Raw genomic sequence first — 22747 nt, forward strand, 5'->3', positions numbered from 1 at the left:
ATGCAGCAGCAAACAGCAAAATAATCAGATTTGGGTCCAATACTGTGACACAGTGCTGCTGTGTGAAGTGCAAAGCATTCTGTATGATGCCACCATTTTGGTAATTTGTATGTAGGCGATAACGGTACAGATTAAAAAAAACCTACTCTTTGAAACTTGTTTTTAAAAGTTGTGTATTTAGGTCTCAAAAGCACTTTTAGTTGAGTTTTAGTCTGTTACAGTGCTGTGGAGGAATTTTGGCCAACTCATCTTTGAAGAATTGTTGTAATTCAGCCACACTGAAAATTTTTTGTGCATGATTTGCCTTTTTAAGGTTATGCCACAGCTTCTCATTTGGATTCAGGTCAGGGCTTTGACTAGGCCACTCCAAAGTCTTCATTTTGTTTTGTTTTTTTGTCATTCATATGTGGACTTGCTGGTGTGACATATGCAACAGTAAACAGTAAAATAATCCAATTTGGGTCCAATATTGGATTGCAGTGCTGCTGCATAAACTGCAATACACTGTGTTTGATGTCACCATTTTGGTAGTTTGCATGTAGACAATAACGATACAGATTTCAAAAATGTACACTTTAAAACTTGTTTTTAAAAGTTGTGTAATCAGGTCTCAAAAGCACCATTGTTTAAATTAATGGTCAAAACATCTAAAAGGTTTTCAATTTTTAGTTGAGTTTAAGTCTGTTAAAGTGCTGTGAAGGAATTTTGGCCAACTCATCTTTGCAGAATTGCTGTAGTTCAGTCATACTGGAAAGTTTTTGTGCATGAACCGCCTTTTTCAGGTCATGCCATGGCTCCTCAATAGGATTCAGATCAGGACTTTGACTAGGCCACTCCAAAGTCTTAATTTTTTTTTTCAGCCATTCATATGTGGACTTGCTGGTGTGACGTACATGCAATAGCACACAGAAAAATAATCCAGTTGGGGTCCAATATTGTGGAGCAGTGCTGCTGTATAAACTGCAATGCACTGTGTTTGATGTCACCATTTTTGTAGTTTGCATGAAGGCAATAACGATACAGATTTAAAAAATGTACACTTTGAAACTTGTTTTTAAAAGTTGTGTAATCAGGTCTCAAAAGCACCACTGTTGTTTAATTTAATGGTCAAAGCACAAAAAGTTTTCCGTTTTTAGTTGAATTTTAGTCTGTTATAGTGCTCTGGAGGAATTTTGGCCAACTCGTCTTTGCAGAATTGTTGTGATTCAGCCATACTGAAACGTTTTCGAGCATGACCTGCCTTTTAAGGTTATGCCACAGCTTCTTAATAGGATTTAGGTCAGGACTTTGACTAGGCCACTCCAAAGTCTTCATTTTGTGAGTTTTTTCGGCCATTCATCTGTGGACTTGTTGGTGTGATGAACATGCAACAGCAAACTGCAAAAATACTGTGTAATACTGTCATACAGTGCTGCTGTATAAACTGCAAAGCACTGTGTATGATGTCACCATTTTGGTAGTTTGCATGTAGGCAATAACGATACAGATTTTAAAAATGTACACTTTAAAACTTGTTTTTAAAAGTTGTGTAATCAGGTCTCAAAAGCACAACTGTTGTGTAATTTAGTGGTCAAAACTTAAAAAGTTTTCCATTTTTAGTTGAGTTTTAGTCTGTTACATCATAGTGAAGGAATTTAGACCAACTTATCTTTGCAGAATTGTAATTCAGACACACTGAAAAGTTTTCAAGCATGGACCACCTTTTTAAGGTCATCCCGCAGCTTCTCAATAGGATTTAGGTCAGGACTTTGACTAGGCCACTCTAAAGTCTTTGTTTTTTCAGCCATAATGGACTTGCTGGTGTGACGAACGTGCATTAGCAAACAGCAAAATAATCCAATTTGGGTCCATTATTGTGACAGTGCTGCTGTATAAACTGCAATGCACTGTGTATGATGTCACCATTTTGGTAGTTTGCATGTAGATGACAACGGTACAGACTTCAAAAACATACACTTTGAAACTTGTTTATAAAATTTGTGTAATCAGGTCTCAAAAGCATCATTGTTGTTGAATTTAATGGTCACAACACATAAAAAGTTTTCTATTTTTAGTTGAAAATGGTGTTGTGTAAAGAGACCCTTATTAGAGAGAACAAGAAGGGGAGTAACACACACAACACAGCATACCTTTCATGTTTTTTCTCCATTTGATATGTTATCAGAGACTCACACTGGAGAACTGATGCTCACAGAACAGAAGCTGAAGTCCGTTTTCACTGACAGCAATTAAATATCATGGACATCAGTGGGTCTCCAAGCTGTTGGTTGTTAGTCTGCATTTTTACTCTTCCAACTGATCTGTCTACCATCATACTCGTACATAGTGTCGTCTAAAATTACCCTCTTTCGTGGTAAATAAAAGGCATCAGGTCACTGAAATGCCAGTTAGATATATTACTCATAGCTTTGGTAAAAATGTTTTCACATTCCACAGTCTAGGCTTGTTCTAATTCGTATGTGTTATCATTGAACTGTGCAGAATCACTGATCCCAGATTACAAGTCTAAGCTTCATCAACTCTAAAATAGCATCTGTTAATATCTGTACACAGTAGAATGCGCTTCTTAGATAAAATAAAAAGGATTAAATAAAATAAGGAAATAAATCAAATTAGGTTTGTGTTTTTGCTTAGTATTTTAGTAAGTTCTATCAATTAACAACTTTAAGAACACTATCAGTTATGATAAATATATATTTTTTAGTTTAAACCAACAATCATTTACCTAGTCTTTGATCGATATACACTAGACTGTGGGTCATTAAAACACACAAACAAAATCATTTCTTAGTTTTTTTAATGGCTTTCACAATATGGCAGGCGATCAAATCAAACCCTGCTCATGACATTTCAAACCTGTATTACCTGTTTAACACTGAAAAGCAGTTATTTATAATGCAACCTGAGATATTTAGTTTTTTTCCATCGAAAGTTTGTTCAAGTGGAACATTTGGGCTCTAAAGGGAATGTAAGAATACTCAGCCTGATCTCACGAGAAAACATAAGTATTTTACGTTTTGTCAGTTTAGTGGCTAATTCGTAAAAATTTGTACTGACGAAAGTTCAGCTGATGAAATTGTACGATTTTAAAAAGGAGGCGTGGCACCTAGCCCCACCCCTAAACCCAACCGTCATTGGGGGATGAGCCAATCGTACGAAAATGTACGAATTAGATCGTACGAATTCATACGAATTAGCCACTAAATCAAAAAGTTACGAATTGCTGTGAGATTGTGTTGGAATACTTCATATGATTTCAGTGGTTTGATTCTAGTTATGTAAAAAATATGTGAGGGCTGTGTGTGTGTATATCCTTTAGACCTCCATTGTGTGTGTTTTAATGACATATAAGGACAGAAATGTGTATAATAACATAGGCATGACACAGGTATTGCAATGAGAAGGTGTCTTAGGAGGACATTGCTGATGTCTATGGAATTCACAATTCACAAAAAACCTGTGTGTTTGTATGTGTGTCTAAGTGTGTGTATATGTTTTATATCCAAATGGGGACTTTAAATTTAGCGCAAATTTAGCATTGGGACATTTGTAACCGTGGGGACATAAATGGAGGTCAGCTCAGGCACAAATGCTTATAAATCATACCAAATTAAGTATTTAAAAAATGTAAAAATGTAGATTGTTTCTGTGACGGGTGGGCTTAGGGGTTGAAGGACAGGATATACAGTTTCACAGTATAAAGATCATTACATCAATGGAGAACCCTCACCAGGATATCAAAACCTATATGTATGTACAGTTAGGTCTATAAATAGTTGGACATCGACACAGTTCTAACGTTTTCGGCTCTATACACCAACATAATGGATTTAAATTAAAGGAACAAGATGTGCTTTAACTGCAGACTGTCAGCTTTAATTTGAGGGTATTTGAGGGTACGTTTAAATCAGGTGAACGCTGTAGGAATCACAACAGTTTGCATATGTGCCTCCCACTTGTTAAGGGTCCAAAAGTAATTGGACAGAATAATAATCATAAATCAAACTTTCACTTTTCAATACTTGGTTATAAATCATTTGCAGTTAATTACAGCTGAAGACTGGAACGCATTGACCTCACCAGACGCTGGGTTTCATTCCTGGTGGTGCTCTGCCAGGCCTCAACAGAAACTGTATTGAGTTCCTGCTTGTTCTTGGGGCATTTTACCTTTAGTTTTGTCTTCAGCAAGTGAAATGCATGCTTAATCAGATTCAGGTCAGGTGATTGACTTGGCTATTACATAACATTCCAGTTTTTTCCCTTCAAAAACTCTTTGGTTGCTTTTGCAATTTGCTTTAGGTCATTCTCCATCTGCACACTCTCAGAAATAAAGGTACAGGAGCTGTCACTGGGGCAGTACCTTTTCAAATGATACATATTTGTACCTAAGGGGTTCATAATGGTACCTCTATGGTGCATATTAGTGCCCAAATGTACCTAAAAAGTACTTTTGAGGTACCATTATGGAGCCCTCAGGTACAAATATGTACCTTTTTGAAAAGGTACTGCCCCAGTGACAGCTCCTGTACCTTTATTTCTGAGAGTGCACTGTGAAGCACCATCCAATGAGTTCAGAAATATTTGGCTTAATATGAACAGAAAATATTGCCTGAAACACTTCAGAATTCATCTTGCTGATTTTGTCAGCAGTCACATCATCAATAAATACAAGAGAACCAGTTTCATTGACAATCATACATGCCCACACCATGACAATACCACCACGATGCTTCACTGGTTAGGATCATGAGCAGTTCCTTTCCTTTCCCATACTCTTCTCTTCCCATCACTCTGGTACAAGTTGATCTTGATCTCATCTGTCCATAGGATGTTGTTCCAGCATTGCAAAGGCTTTTTTTGAAACTCTAATCTGGCCTTACTGTTTTTGAGGCTCACTAATGGTTTACATCTTGTGGTGAACCTTCTGAATTCTCTCTGGTGAAGTCTTCTCTTGATTGTTGACTTTGACACACGTACGCCTACCTCCTAAAGAGTGTTCTTGAACTGGCCAACTGTTGTGAAGGGTGTTTTCTTCACCAGGGAAATAATTCTTCAGTCATCCACCACAGTCGTTTCAGTGGTCTTCTGGGTCTTTTGGGAATTGCTGAGCTCACTGGTGCACTCTTTCTTTTTAATAATGTTCCAAACAGTTGTTTTTGGTCACGCCTGATGTTTTTGACAAAACCAAAAACCACCCAGCTACATAATACAGAGTTCAGACAGCCTATAATAAGCTGTCTGTACAAATACACACACATAGACACACAGCACCAAGCAAGCGACACACAGCATCCGACTCTCTCTCATTCACACACATACACACACATAGTCAACCCCAAGCTCTTGCTTGCTTTGTGTAGACCTCTAAAACACACCTGGCCATAGAACAGCTTAGAAGCCAATTGTCCAATTACTTTTGGACCCTTAACAAGTGGGAGGCACATATGCAAACTATTGTAATTTCTACAGCGTTCACCTCATTTAGATGTTAATACCCTCAATTAAAGCTGACGCTGTGCATCTATAGCACATCTTGATAGTTTCATTTCAAATCGATTGTGTTGGTGTATAGAGCCTAAAATGTTAGAATTGTGTCGAAATGTCCAAATATTCATGGACCTAACTGTATATCTAAGTGTGTGTTTACTGGTTTTGGTGGTTTACAGGGACAAGTTTTGTGTAATGACATGGGTATGACATACATTTGAGAGTCAGAATTATAAGCCTTTCTGAATTAATTTAATTAGCCATTTAAAGGCTTAATTAGGTTAATTATGCAAGTTAGGGTATTTAAGCAAGTCATTGTATAACAGTGGTTTGTTCTGTAGACAATCGAAAATAAATATTGCTTAAGAGGGCTAATAATAGTGTCCTTAAAATGGTTTTAAAAAATGAAACTGCTTTCATTCTAGCCAAAATAAAGCAAATAAGACTTTCTCCAGAATAAAAAATATTACAGGAAATACTATGAAAAATTCCTTGCTCTGTTAAACATAATTTGGGGAATATTTTGGAAACAGAAAAAAAATTGACAGGGCTAATAATTTTGACTTTGTACTCTATTACAGTGGTTTATGAGGACATGCCTGATGTTCATGTAATTCAAATCCTTCACAATCATACTTAACTATGGAGAGTGCCTGTAAACCACCAATACCAATGTGCGTGAGTGTGTACATTCTTTAGACTGCCCCCATATGAATTCTTTTATTGTGAAATTTAAAGTGACTATATGCTTGGAATGAATGTCTTTTGATTCTGTAGATTATTTTCTCATGATTCCTTCTTAGCGCTGTCCATACATGTCCATACATGCCTCCTTCATCCTGTTATTTTACATTCTGGGAAGCACATACGTGTAAGGTTAAATTCCTAACAAGGCAGCAAGAATTTTCACAAGAATAGACAACACGCATCAAAAAGAGCAATCAGTAAAGCAGATCTAAAAAAAACCCAGCTCAAGCCGCTGAAGGTTGGCTAAGAATATATTAAATGTATAACAGATCTTGTGATTTTGTTGCAATTAATTGGGAAAAGAAAAAAATACAGGAATATTTTATATTCATAAAGATCATTTTAGAATGTAAAATGTTCATTCACCAATAATAAATAAATAAATAGGACGTTTCCTGCAGAATTAGCTGTTTATTTGCACCTTTAACGTACTAAATAAATGATTAAATGACTAAATAAAAATTATTGCATTAAAAAAATAAGTTTATCTTTTTAAAAAGTGTAATAATGGCACATTTAAAGCAGAAGTAAAAACTTTGAACACAGTCAACTTTCCTCCATGCTGCTGGATTTGAATGAATGAATGAATGAATGAGTGAATGAATGAATGAATGAATGAATGTATTATTCTAATATTATCATTTACCATACTCATAATCTGTAAAGTGTTATAATGGCACATTTAAAGTAAAAAAAAAACTTTGTACACATAGATAAACCTTCCTCCATGCCACTGGATTTCTATTGGATTAATGGATATATATATATATATACATTTTTATAAATGAGCATTATTGCATTACAAAATTAGACTGAACAATTTGGAGATGTACATATAATAGCAATCATTATTACTACTATTAATATGTATTATTATTATTATTATTATTATTATTATTTAATCATGAATTATTTTGATATAATTTAACATACTCATAATCTAATAATTAAAGTGCTTTTTTTGGTAATCTAATTTGGGAGACTAAATAAAATGATTATATAAAAAATTATTTACCTTTTTAAAAAGTGTAATAATGGCACATTTAAATCACAAGTAAACAACTTATAATACAATTATCCGTCCTCCATGCCACTCAATGTCTTCATTGGGCTAATGGATAAATATTTAATTTTATTAACCATAAATGAGCATTATTGCATTACAAAATCGGACTAAACGAATTGGAGAAGCACATTTATTTGCATTTATTATTACTACTATTAATATGTATTATTACTAAATCATGTATTATTTTAATATTGTCATTTAACATACTTATAATCTAATAATTAAAGTGCTTTTTGATGTAAATATAAGTTACTAGACTAAATAAAACTGAGTACATAAACAAAATTAATGATTTACCTTTTTAAAAAGTTGCACATTTAAAGCACAAGTAAAAAACTTAGCACACTATAAACCTTCCTCCATGCCACTGGATTTCTTCATTGGGCTAAAAGATAAATGTTTATTTTTACTAACCTATAATTGAGCATTATCACATTACAAAACCAGACTGAACTAATTGGAGAAGCACATCTTTGTTTTTATTAATATGTATTATTATTATTAAATCATGTATTATTTTAATATTATCATTTAATATACTCATAATCTAATAATTAAAGTGTAATAATGGCACATTTAAAGCACAAGTAAAAACTTTACACACAATAAACCTTCTTCCATGCCACTGGATGTCTTCATTGGGCTAATGGCTAGCACATGAGTTACATGGGTTGCCATCTCTCTCTCCCTTTAAATTTTAGCTTGAGCGGAAAATCTCCCTCCCGTCTGATTTTCTCATCCATAATTAACACATAATGATCGTGCTCTGAGTACATATTCGAAATGTCAAGCCGGAGGAATATAACCAATAATTTAATTCCAATTACATCAACATTTCTGCTTTGCATCAGCGTATCTGAGATCTCTAAAATGGGAAGACAAGATTACCTCAAATATCATTGCGCAGATTTGTTTAGCATCTGAATGGGGCTTTATTATGCCATGGAACACAAATAATGAAAGCTGCATACAGTGAACATCAAAAACAGAATCTGGGTCACCGATATAATGGCACCATGTAACAGAACCATTTTTTATTTGTTTTGAAAAGGACTTCAAAGCACATTTTGAATATTAATGTACTTGTTTCCCCCCTTCGAATTGGAGCCGCTTTATTGAATCAAGATGTTTTAGGAATAACACAATTGCAAAACAGGACAATGAACTGCAGCGGGCATTCTATTTTTACTCCTATTAAAATGATACTGTTGACGTTAATTTGTTTATTGCTTGAGACGGAACGCGCATGAATCATGTCATTAAGCAGTGCAGTAATGAAAGAGCATTGTTCTACACCCTTGTCTCAATCGGGCAGTGTAATTATGTTCACTAAACAAACCGCAAAGCTCTTTGTTTTTGTCGGCGTACCAGTTTTTTGGATTCCGGGTGAAGGGCCTCATGCCAAATGAACAGTAAAACGGTTGAAAATTTGACCCAGCTGTTAATGCAGATACACCACACAGAATTAAGACAGTAAATTCAGTGCTGTCTGGAATATTGGATTTATTCTGAGATAATGACCATCTAAGTGTAAAATGTTAACGGTTTGTGTTTATTTTTCCTTCTTATTCCACTATTCTAATAATAATCTCGGTGCTATTTAAAGAAAATATAAAAATTTTTGGTTGTTGGAATCAATATGTTAGTCTTAAAGGGATAGTTCGCCCAGAAATAAAAGATTAATGTTGATTCATGTCATGCAAAATATAGGTATCTTTTGTTCTTCAGTAGAACTTTAAAGGTGCACTATGTAAGTGTAACACCCAGTGGTTGAACTAGGTATTGCACACGTGGTTCAAAACAAACGCAAGTGCAGGTTGCCAGATCGATGACACCAACAGCAGTGTTCCTGACAGTCTAGCCTAAAGGCTTATTTAAGGCCGATTTAAACCGTGTTCTAAATAAAAGCAACGGCACGCGATGGAAAATTTTTCATATTAAAAGCAGTTTTTGTTATAACCAACACCTGAAATTTATATTTTAGAAACCGATTTTATTTCTTGCAGCTGAACAACAAAGCTGGCAATGATAACCTCAGGTACACCTCATGGTTTATTCAGTAATAAATGTTTGGATGCCATTTTAAATGACATTTATTGCCATACTACTGAAAGCAGCAGCAGATAGTTCACCTGAGATCTTGAAAATAAAATAAACCCTTTGAAATCGAACTTTAAGACTTTTAATATGTATTAATTAAATTAAACCTTACCATTTCATTAGAGTGCAGTGAGTGCACTATTCTGTGCTTCTGAATGGCTGTATTTAAACGTCTGTCATGTTTCGTCTGGTGCAAACGGATGCCGGTGCTTATCACTAGGGCCAGACGGAATCTGCGGACATTTTTTGCTATTTCTATGCAGAATGTTGTTAAAAATCTGCGGATTTATGCGGAATGATTTTGGGAGTATCATAACTAAAACCTTAATATATGAAATAAAAAGTAATACCTTTTTAAATTTGATTTAATGTTTACAATGCAAATCCAATTAGATCCACTTTATTTGGTAAACAAAGCAAGTCTCTCATATAAAATATCTACTAAAAGACAGAAAATATTACTTTATAAACTATATTGTAAATAAATCATATAAATATTTTCATATTAGTCAATAAAATGACTGAAATTAATTTAAAAACTGAATAAATATAAATTTACACACATTTAAGTAAACACACAAGTAAATAACAAAATCAATGATGGGCTAAAAATCTGCGAAATTCTGCGTGCGCTGATTCTGTATGGGTCTACTCATCACTGCAAATCTCATCACGTAGCGTGTTGTTTGGACACAGGGTTACAATGTAACCTAATATTTATATTATTTGCTAACTAATAACCCCCTCATGTCAAACTCTGAATCTGCGTCTCATTTCAGATTCTGCTACTGTCCACCCGAGGTCGCATTTCAGTTTCAGATGCACACTTTGAGAGCCTTCCTGACTGAATGAATGAAATACACAGTTTTCCACGAAGGCAACCCAGGGTGCTAAAATATAATTGGTTAAACTAGCATTGGGCGAGTTAAAAGAACCAAAACAAAGACAGACGTTCCTGCGCGTAACACACATTTTCAAAGCAGAATATCTGACTTTAGCATTGTTTTTAAGATAAACATTTATATTCACTTAGCTTGTTTTTTTAAATATCTGCAAACATATTATAGTATTTTTATGCTTTAGAAGCGTCAAAAACTGTATTCCATACAGCACCTTTAAATACGATTTTGAGCTGAATCTGTGGTCCCTGGTGATTTTTTTAATGGCTATCAATAGTTTCAGGTTTTTAGGATCAGTTACTTGAGTAGATAGTGTGCTATATAAGGCATAAACGATTCAGGCAGTGTAAATATGCTTTCCATTGGGGTGAATAAAGTCTGGATTCATGATAATGTCACACAAACTGCCACTACTCTAGCCCTGAAAACATGACAGCACAGAGTGGATGATATGCACAGAGCCCATTCACTGAATGCTGTATTTTAAATGATTCGGCAGACTTTGCACTGCTATTATAGACTGTGGCTGTCATGAGTCAGACGCGCTTTAGCTGACTGGCAGAGCTGTGATATAAACTAAACGTTACTGCCTGTTTTTGTTTGAAAGAGAGTAGCTACTCACTTCAGAGGATTTGCACTTTTTACTGTATCTGCAATCATTTTAGGATGATTTTTTTCTCAACCTGATAGATCCTGCTAAATTTTAATCTAGCTTCCAGAATTTCATGCTTAAATATCTTCTTCTGAAAAAAGTTTTCCAGCATTGGCATATAATTCAACACAGGCTCATTGGAAATACAGTGTGCTTCAGACTCCCAGTGAAACCCAAAAATGTACTTTACACACATTTGACTGCAGTTTCTAGGTAAAATTAACATCACGGCAGTCACCAATTGTTTCTTTTTACACTGATGATATTTACAGGACATATTATTGACAAATAACGGATTATTTTGTGCAGTCTATACACAACACCACATAAATATCACAAAACAACTTAATGCGGTCTATGATTTGTGATCTAATATGTTTGGCCAATATGAAATTTTTTTCTGGCTTGGTCAATTTGCTTGGTAACACATTATACAGTGTTGTACTTGTGATGCAGAGTAATCGGGTTTGTTTCCACTCGGTTTCACAAAAGAAATAAAAGCAATGCAAAATCAAGGTAAAACTATGTAGTTGCAGTTCATTTTTCTTTTATGTTTGTTTTTGAAAAAAAACATTGATTTGGGTTGAGAAGGGCACATGTCAGTGGTTCACTAGGTGCTATGTACAACAAACCCAACCTTCTTGTAGATGTATATCCGAAACAAACAACTGAACATACCCTAAGTAACAAATTTCTCATTTGCAAAAACGTAGACAGTGCCCTCTTGTGGATTTGTTATGTGAAATGTGCAACAAAATATACACATAGCAATGTATTTTACATTTTGCAAAAGTTTGTGTGAACTGGAAGTTCCTGCATACTTTAGTCTGGTTTTGGCCTTGACTTGGTCTTAGTTTAAGAGGTCTTAACTCCTGTTCCCCCACAGTTGCAAGACATGCGCTATAAGGGAATTTTATAAACTAAATTGGCCATAGTATATGTACGTAAATGAGTGTGTATGGGTGTTTCCTAGTAATGGGTTGTGGCTGGAAGGGCATCCACTGTGTAAAACATATGCTGGAATAGTTGGTGGTTCATTCCACTGTGGTAACCTCTGATAAATAAAGGACTAAGCCGAAAGAAAATGAATGAATGAATGAAGAACACTGTCTTAGTTAATGTTGCAGTAAATAATCATCTACAAGATTTTTAATTGGCTTTTAAATGAAGTTTAATAATAAACTAATTTCGAGAGGAGCACGTGCTCATGATTGACTCAGCTGGCCACATTAGCCAATCACGATCCTCCAATCAAAGGATTCCAAGTCACTATATAAATCCTCATTTGCTTTCTATAACTAAAGGATTCCTTGAGGTCAGGGCTCTCTCCTGGGACAGTATGCCAAACATTCTATGCATAAATCATGATCTAAGTGTGAATTCTTGAAAATGTTGGGTGTTTTTTTTTTAATAAAGTTGAATTCTGAGAAGTAAAGTCATAATTCTGAGTTATAAAGTGAGAATTCTGACTTTATATCACAAAATTCTGAGATATAAAGTCTCAACTGCTTGATATAAATTCATAAGTCTGGGAAATAAAATCACAACTGCATGATAATTAAAAATTCTTAGATAAAAAGTCTCAATAACCTTGTCCTAGTTAATGTTGCAGTTAAAAAAAAATCCTGTATGGGATTTTTTTAACAGGCTTTTAAAATGTCAGGTGTTTTGTTTCAGAAATGCATTGAGGTAATCAACCCGGCTGAATTTGCCGCCCCTTTAGAAGAGGGCTTTCCTGCAGATCTCTACTTCCATTACATGGCTCCCCCATGTGTGCAAACACCTGAGCAGGTAAATAGTTTTTTTTTTTTTTTATATTTACATTTTGTCAATTAGAAGACGTGTAGCAGCTTTTATGCAATATGATTTACAATTGAGGAGGCATTCAGTGATTCAACAACAAGAGGCAATACACACAAGAAGTGCTAATTATACAAGTGAACTGTTAGTGCTCAGACAAGTAAGTGCTAGAGTTAGAGGGGGGCTGTTTTTATTTTCACTTGAGAGAGACAGTGTTTCTACAGGTGGTTTGTCAAGCCCACTCACCTGTGTGAAGCACACTTCATAATCCATGTTTTTTGGAACGTTTTTTTGGCCCCAGATATGGATTGATTGTAAGAAAGTGTCTGGTGCAAATGTTCAAAACTGGCGCAGGTGTTAGTTAAAGTGTCAGAGATAAAAAAGTGTGTTGTCAACAGGTGGTTTGTCAAGCCCACTCACACTCAGAAATGCATAATATTTTGAAGTTGTCATGCGGTCAACCCAGGCTCATTCTGAAAACGTAGCCATATGTACATGTATGAAGAGCGACAAATATGTCCCTGGAGCTGTGTTTTTTCCAGTTTTTGTTTTCACGAATCCACCAGAGGCCGCTGTGTATGCTTTTTCAGATCTCAAAATTCTCTCGCATAGTGCCATTCACGCCTGCTCTTCTCGCGTAAATCTAGGAGAGGCCACTGTCAATTGACTGATTGACCAACCAATTCCCCACCCACCCCCTCTCCTAAAACCAACCAATAGTGTTTTCAAAAGCACAGACTGACCAGCGCACTCCCACTTCCTTAAACCCAACCAACAGTGTTTTGAAAAGAAATCCAGAAAAAGAAAAGCCCTCGCCTGATTTTTACCATGTTTTTCAGCCTGTTATTTACTTGTTAATTTTTTTTTTTGGCTTCTGTTTTTATCTTATCTGCTTTGTGAACCATTTTTCGTCAGATTCGAGCCCCGTCGTCATGGTCAACTCCTCTCTGCATCTCAAATCCGCTGATGTACCCTGCGATCCACTAAACAAACTGGAAACAGCTGGAAAGATGTGAATACGGAGGTAAGCGGTCAGCTGCTAGCCACATAATTCATGATCTCCAGAAATGTATACAAGGCTACGTTTTCAGAATGAGCCTACATTGCATGAGGTGATTTAGTTGTCGTTTGAATGATTCTAGCGAATTAGCAGTCTGTGTGGGAATGGGACAGTCCTTCCACCGGCGAGGAACATTGAAAGCAAAGGTTTTGGAAAGTGACTTATAGCCACACATAATTATTTTTTTCTGTCCACTCTTCCTGTAATAATGACAGAGCTATCTAAAACTCCTCTAGTGTCTTTGGCTCACTGTAAACTGTTGTATTATTTTTGTGGTTCAGACTTAGCTTGGAATTACCCTTCCAGAAAAGATGCCTTTCACATGTTTCTCATTTTCAGACGAAACAGAAATCTGCTTCCAAGTATGACTAACACTTTTCCTTAGCAGACACTGCACTGTACAGCTGGAGAAGATAGGGAATCATATATTATAGCTGGAGGATTACATCACAGCTCTATCTGTGCATTTTTGCTTTTCAGTCCTGCTGGGAATTTCTTTTGCGTCTATTTCTGCATTCATGTATTTTAATGATTTATTTGTTGAGCGCATTCTAGTATAAATACTGTGTGTAAAAATGTCTGAGACACTTCACCTTTAAGGAGATGTATGTATCCAACGTTTCCAGTTGGAGTCAGGAAAAAATCAGGGATTTCCATCTCTGGAAGAGATTATTGAAAATGAATGATGTCATAAAAGTTATATAAAGGGGAATGTATATGTCAACATATAATTTTGTAGTTTCCCAGCTTCTAAATGGTAATGAAAATCAAAAGTGACCCTGTTGGGCAGTTCAGCAATCCATGTTATTGCAAAGGAAAAAGTTGTGATTTTCATCAACCAGGGGTCCCTTCTTCGTACGTGGATTACTCAATTAGCTGGATTTGGTTATTGACGATTTGACATTATCCAGGATCGTTTCGTTCTTCAAAACTGATCTGAGAGTTGTTGTCATAGCAACAGTTCTGGTAGCTCAAACCTGCTAGGGAGCAGGCTCATTTCATATAAACAGGATTAGATCGGGTCAGTTCAAGCAAAGATAATACTGAAAGTATGTACGTTAAATTATATATATTAACAAAACTTATGCAATCTGCACTCCGAAATAAAAGTACAAAGACTGCCACCTGGTGGTTTAACGAGAACTTTTTAGATCGCTTTAGTACAATTTGTATAATAGACATGCACAATATGTGACTTTTTTAAAAAGAAATAATACATTTATGCAGTCATGAACATGTCTTGACAGTTAATATAATGGCGATTTGATGCTTCACAACCGGCTACAATAATAATTGATGATAATAATAATTGATGATAACAATTGTGGAACCAACATCACTACTTGCTATACACTTCTATACACATATACACTTATTTAACAACACACTTTACATGCCAATTTGCACATAACAGCTGCACATATAACGTTGTATATAGTAATAAACATGTACATACACTTGTCAATCTGTTTATTTGCACTCACTACTTCTATTTTTGTTTTTTAAATATATTTATTATCTGTTTTTTGTCCTGTCTCTGTAATCCTGTTGCACTGTAGAAGCTCTGTCACGAAAACAAATTCCTTGTATGTGTGAACATACCTGGCAATAAAGCTCTTTCTGATTCTGATTCTGATTCTAATACTACTATGGCTACTATAATAAAGAAAATCCTCTCTAACTGTAAAACTAAATAAATTGCTAAATACTCTTGACACATGAAAGGTTAAAGCATGCAGCCCAGGTGAAAAGTTATTGTGTATCATATTTAACAAAGAGTTTACTACGAATTTTATGTCATTTAGCTCACATGGATAATTGAATATTAATCAGATGATGTCCTTACGCTGCTGTGCCGTCAGCCAATCGTTGCATTGCTGATCATGATTTCGAGGATCGATAGATTTGTCCTTCACAACACACGCAGCGATCTCAGATCAGTTTATCCAGAAATTTTAATCTGATTCATGAACTTGTTTGAAGAACCAAATTTCCAAAAAAGGTATCAAGATTAAAAGATCCAGGATCTGCCAAATCATCTTAGATCATTTAAGTGAGCTACGAAGAACAGACCCCTGTCATGATGTAATATCAAACTTTTCTGTTGATACTGCAGATTTCTCTTACAGGTAAACGCATAGCATTCTATATTTTACTCATATGTTCATATTAAAATTGTTTAAAGTTTGATTAAAGATGTAATCATTGCAACATAGGCTCATACTGAAAATGTAGCCCTATGTACATTTCTTGAGATCGTGAATTATGTAGCCAGAGGAACGTATGGCTTCATTTTATCTTCTAACAAACGCTACTGGGCAGGCAGATGCCGTTCCTTACCAGCTGACCAATTACTTCCATGTGGACAGTTTTTCTGCTGTTACCAGTTTGTTCAGTGGTTCATCACGTATGACAGAGGATTTGAGATGCAGAGAAATGACCGTGGTGACGGGGTTCGAGTCTGATAAAGAACGGTCCCAGAAAGCAGGTACGACAAAAAACAAAACCAACAAGTAAATAAAACAAACAAACAAACAAACAAGAACTAAAGTAAAACAAACAAGTAAATAACAGGGTGAGAATGTGGTTGTAGCGTGTAATTTGCTTTCCATGTCATGTATTTAATGTTTAATAATTAATCATTAAAACAATCTGTAGTCATTTTCCACAGCAAATCTAGACACAAATCCTGTCAGAGTACATACCGATTTTTTTTTTTTCTGTGTAATTAGAGGGTACAGTAAAAACAGTAAAGGTTACTTCCATATTTTATTGTTTTTTTTTAATAAAATGAATAAATATATCATATATTTTAATAAATTAACATAATTAAGCCTTTAAAATGAAAATAAGTGTCTTGCAAAATAACAAGTAAAACTAGACCTTATGATCATTTTTTAAAAAATGAATAAAAAAAGTACTATAATTATTAAAATGATTAGTAAATCAGTGATATGATGTGGTGCAATTGCATTAATTAATACTAGTGTAACTGTATATGCTATAAATTACAAACACATACACAGCTAGAACTAAATCAGTTTTTAAACGTCAATAAAACCCCTTAGGAATTTTTTTTTTTGACAAACACTGTTGTCCAGTGATTATGCTAATTACCCGTCTATTTAACCCAATTAATATAGTTAAGCCTTCAAAAAGCTGAATATTAGTATCTTGCAAAATAGCAAGTAAAATATTATGCACTGTCATCATGACACGTACAAAAGAATTTATGTGTGGAAAAATATATTTTTTGTTTTTGTCAACACTTGGGAAATATTTTTAAAAGAATTCAAATTGGCTAATCATTTTGATAATCATTTCTAAGGAATTTAAAAAGTATTAAAATGTTTTAAATGCTATTTTACATGGCATTATATATATATATATATATATATATATATATATATATATATATATATATATATATATATATATATATATATATATATATATATATATATATATATATATAATTTTTGATTATACAATGTCTAGTTGTAGGATAAAGTTTGCCAGCATTTAATCTGCAAATAACACTACGGCCAATTTAGTTTATTCAATTCACCTATACCGCATCTGTAGGGGAAACCGGAGCACCCGGAGGAAACCCACACCAATACAACATGCAAACTCCACACAGAAATGCCAACCGGCCCAGCTGGGACTCAAACCAGCGACCTTTTTGCTGTGTGGCAACAGTGACCAACCTGAGCAACCACTGAGCCATCGTGTCGCGTTAGCAAATTTGTATTCATCATATATATGATGTTTCAGTATTTAGTAAATGTACTGGTTATATTAAGTGAAAATGTCGTTAACATTTTTAGGTTAAAATAGTAGTCATTAAGTAGTTATTAAGTTATTAGTAGTTAAAATTGTATTTATTAAGTTGAATAAACCTGTTATGAAGGTAAAATGTCACCAATGTTACCGGTTGATACCTAAAGTGGCAATGAGGTCTTAAAATATATGGAATCTTTATATATACCCTTGTTTTTTTAAGTCTTGTGCTGCAGAATGCCGTTAAAATACAGTGCGTGTTTTATCCTGCATGTGTGCTGTTCACATAATGACCACATGTAGGCGCTGCGCCACTGCTTATGATTTACTGGGAAAATACTTCATTCTGGCTTCCCACATCAACGCTCCGTAAATTTCCTCATTATTTCTTTGCTGTAATGTTACATTAAAAGCTAAGCAAAAAATAAATCACAGCAGCTTCAGCTTTTAATGCCAATAGCTAACAGGCTTGTTTTTTAATGACTCAAGCTACGCCGTATATTTTCAATTCATGTCAAAACCAAGATTCCACAAGCGGTTTTATCTGTTTTGGTTTTCATCGCACTCATTAATTTTGTGTATATTCATTAACCCGGTTTTGCCATCAGAATTTATGAGCAGAAAAATTGGAGAATGTGTTTAAAAGGATAGTTTAGCCCAGTGTTTTTTAAAGGATTATTTGTTGATAACAGGAAAATAAAATAACGTAGTATAAATAATAACATTTTTTTTAAATAGGTGTATTAATAAAGATTACAACCTTATAACAACAATGATGAAAATTTTCACAGTATGTCTGATAATATCTTTTCTTCTGGAGAAAGCCTCATTTGTTTTATTTCAGCTTAAATAAAAGCAGTTTTTAATTTTTTTAAAAACCATTTTAAGGCCAAAATTATTAGCCCCTTTAAGCTAATTTTGTTTAGATAGTACAGAACAAACCATCATTATACAATAACTTGCCTAATTACCCTAACCTGCCTAGTTAACCTAATTAACCAAGTTAAGCCTTTAAATGTCACTTTAAGCTCTATAGAAGTGTCTTGAAAAATATCTAGTCAAATATTATTTACTGTGTCATGGCAAAGGTAAAATAAATCAGTTATTAGAAATGAGTTATTAAAACTATTATGATTAGAATTGTTGAAAAAAAAAATCTTCTCTCCGTTAAACAAATAAAAACGGGGAAAAAATAAACAGGGGAGCTAATAATTCTGTCTTCAACTGTATGTATTCATTCATTAATTTTCTTTTCGGCTTAGTCCATTAATTAATCTGGGGTTGCCACAGTGGAATGAACCGCCAACTTATCCAGCATATTGATAAGTTGGCGGTTCTAGCTGCAACTCATCACTGGGAAACACCCATACACTCTTATTCACACACATACACTACGGACAATTTAGCGTTCCTAATTCACTTATACTACATGTCTTTGGACTTGTGGGGGAAACCGGAGCACCTAGCAGAAACCCACATGAACACGGGGAGAACATGCAAACTCCACACAAATATATATATATATATAAAAAAAATAAACAGGGGGGCTAATAATTCTGACTTCAACTGTATATACATGTTTATTCATTCATTCATTTTTTTTCGTCCCTTTATTATCTGGGATGGCCACAGCGGAATGAACTGCCAACTTATCCAGCAAACGTTTTACGTAGCAGATGCCCTTCCAGTTGCAACCCATGGGAAACATCCATACACATTCATTCACACACACACTACGGACAATTTAGCCTACCCAATTCACCTGTACCGCATGTCTTTGGACTTGTGGGGGAAACCGGAGCACCCGGAGGAAACCCACATGAACACGAGGAGAACATGCAAACTCTACACAGAAATGCCAACTGATCAAGATGAGGCTCTAACCAGTGACCTTCTTGCTGCGATCGTGCTACCCACTGCACCATATATATATTTATATATATTTAAATATATAATATATTTGAATTCTTATTTGTATTATTTTTCTTCTTTTTTATTTTTATAATTATATATTATTGTTTATAACATAGTATATGTTTATTATAATTGACTATATTTTTAGAAGTATTTTATAGTATATTTAACATATTTTTATATATACATTAGAATATTATTAGTATGTTGATGCTTATTTTACTTCTAATATCAACATTATTTTAGTATTAACTAACCGTAATGGGATAATTTTAAAAATCTTTCTGATGCTCTTATCTGCACAATAATGAAACTATATTTAAAAAGTTGCTTGATTTTCATTCATGCTTGAACTGTTTTTTTTTCATGATTGCAGGGCTCGCCGGAATCGCACGAGGAAAACGTAAAAGAACCAGAAAAAGCTGAGCTGGAAGAAAGTGCTGGGAACCACGAGGGCTTCAGTGTGGAAGATGTTCGAGAGGCGCTGGGGGAAATGACCCAGGAGATGCTAGCAAAACTACAGGTAAATAACAAACCTTCCCAGTAGCCTTACATAACACACTGTTTATAAAAAACAACATGCTGATTACATCCAACACACAAACGCAAATATTTTTCATTCGCTTGAGTCTTTCAGTTTCCACAAGAATAACATTCATAGCTGGAAGGCAGGAATATCTCAGATAGCATTAATAAAACATCTTAAAAGGCAAAAAAACGAATAACAGTCTACGTTTCAGAACAGTGTTTCTGAAAATATCATAGTTCCGCTCATATTCTTCCCACAAACCTCCACCCACAGTGTGATTATGCCAAGAAAAGAAAGAATCCAATATTGAAAACGTGAATAACAATCTCCTGCTTAATATGGCTGGTATTCTCTGCATAACGTAAAAGACATTAGACAGCTGCTGGCAGAAATCATGATTAATTTTACGGTAGACTTAAGGTAGAATTGAATTACCGTGAAAGCACAAAACAAGCAGGCGGATTGTAAAATTGTGTCGTTTCTATGACATTTTTACATCAGGTATCAGATGGCAAAAGGTTGCCGTAAAGACCTGAAGCCAAGGGGTTGAAACAGGGGTGTCAAACTCATTTTAGGCCAATTCACACATTAAATCAAGGAGTTTGGTCACAACTAAACGCATTAGGAGTTTGATAGACATGCCATTTGTTTGGCATTTTGTCTGACATAGAAAGCACACAGTGGAGATAACCCCTTATGGAGCTACACTCAACTAAAATATAAATGCAACACTTTTGTTTTTGCTTCCATTTTTCATAAGCTTAAAGATCTTACCTTTTTTTCAATCTTCCTTTTTCTCTCAAATAATTTAAACCTGTGTTAGTGAGAACTTCTCCTTTGCCGAAATAATCCATCCACCTCACAGGTGGTCAAGATGATAATTAAACAGCATGATTATTGCATATGTGTGCCTTAGGCTGGACACCTTAAAAGGCCACTGTAAAATGCTGCTCACTGTAATTTCAGCCACGGTTTGGTTTATACAACAGTGTGTTCCAGTTTAAGCCAATATCCAGCAACTTCGCATGGCCATTGGAGAGGAGAAATCAACATTTTACCTTGGAGGTGTTTCTAAAAACCATCGTTAGCAAACTAAGGTCACTAAGGTCATAATTTAGTGTTTTCCCGAATCCAGGGGAGTTAACCACCTATAGAACTACATTTAACTAAAAAATAAAGGCCACACTTTTGTTTATGCTTCTATTTTTCATAAGCTCAAAGATCTAAAACTTTTTCTATAAACACAAAAGGCCTATTTCTCTCATATATTGCTCACACATTTGTCTAAATCTGTGTTAGTGAGCACTTCTCCTTTGCCAAGATAATCCATCCACCTCACAGGTGGTCAAGATGCTAATTAAACAGCATGATTATTGCACATGTGTGCCTTAGGCTGGACATCTTAAAAGGCCACTGTAAAATGCTGCTCACTGTGCAATTTCAGCCATGGTTTGGTTTATGCAACAGTGTGTTCCAGTTTCAGCCAATATCCAGCAACTTCGCATGGCCATTGGAGAGGAGAAACCAACATTTTACCTTGGAGGTGTTTTTAAAAACCATCGTTAGCAAACTAAGGTCACTAAGGTCACAATTTAGTGTTTTCCCGAATCCATTGTTCCAACCCACATTAATAAACTACGTCACAAACTTCTGTGGTTGCAACTGTGCCTCTACAGCTGTAGTTGGATAGTTCCTGGGTGTGTCCTATTGCAAGTTATTCCCCCTTTGCCCTATTCCTATTTCTTTTAAACGTTCCTACATCATAAAAAAACTTAAAGCCATCTCTCTAATGTGTAATTTGTTTTCAAAGTTTTTTTACAGTTCAGTTTTAGCGATCTTCAAATTGACAATTCCGCTCCTTCATAGTGACATAGGAAGCACACAGTGGAGTTAACCACTTATAGAACTACATTTAACTAAAAAATAAAGGCCACACTTTTGTTTTTGCTTTCAATTGTCATAAGCTCAAAGATCTAAAACTTTTTCTATGTACACAAAAGGCCTATTTCTCTCATATATTGCTCACACATTTGTCTAAATCTGTGTTAGTGAGCACTTCTCCTTTGCCAAGATAATCCATCCACCACACAGGTGGTCAAGATGCTAATTAAACAGCATGATTATTGCGCAGGTGTGCTTTAGGCTGGACACCATAAAAGGCCACTCTAAACCCCTGCTCACTGTGTAGTTTCAGCCACGATTTGGTTGACTCCAACGTATGCAACAGCGTGTTCCAGTTTCAGCCAATATCCAGCAACTTCGCATGGCCATTCAAGAGTTGAAACTAACATTCAACCTGGGGGGTGTTTCTGAAAACCATTGTTAGCCAACTAAGGTCAAAAGTTCCATTGTTACAAACATAGTTCAGTAATTTGTTGTTACCTAAATCCATCATTCCAACCAACATTAGTAAACTGCATAACAAACCTCAGCGGCTGCAACTACGCCTCTAGAGCTGTAGTTAGAAGGATAGTTCCTGTCTGTGTTCTATTATTTCCCCTAAGCCCTACTCCGTTCAAACATTTCAACAACATAAAAAAAATCTCCCAAAAATCAAAAAAAGCCATCTCTCTTTTATGTAATTGGTTTCCAAAGTAATTTAATACTTGTAAAGTATTTTTTTACTGTTCAGTTTTAGCCATCTTTAAATTGACAATTGCGCTCCCTTTACAGTCCATTTCAAAATCATTGCATTGCATTGCAAATT

The 22747-nt window shown here is 35.0% G+C and overlaps 1 protein-coding gene across 1 annotated transcript in view; it reads left to right on the forward strand.

The window, feature by feature from the left end:
• The window catches only part of cabcoco1 (ciliary associated calcium binding coiled-coil 1), a 36311-nt gene that overhangs the window by 7534 nt on the left and 6030 nt on the right, over positions 1-22747 (forward strand). The window contains exons 6-7 of the mRNA XM_056470012.1: positions 12632-12745; positions 19888-20034. Of these exons, the coding sequence (XP_056325987.1) occupies positions 12632-12745; positions 19888-20034 (261 nt within the window). The remainder of the gene's footprint in view (positions 1-12631; positions 12746-19887; positions 20035-22747) is intronic.

Source organism: Danio aesculapii, chromosome 12, assembly GCF_903798145.1.
Source record: "Danio aesculapii chromosome 12, fDanAes4.1, whole genome shotgun sequence".
NCBI classification, from domain to species: domain Eukaryota; kingdom Metazoa; phylum Chordata; class Actinopteri; order Cypriniformes; family Danionidae; genus Danio; species Danio aesculapii.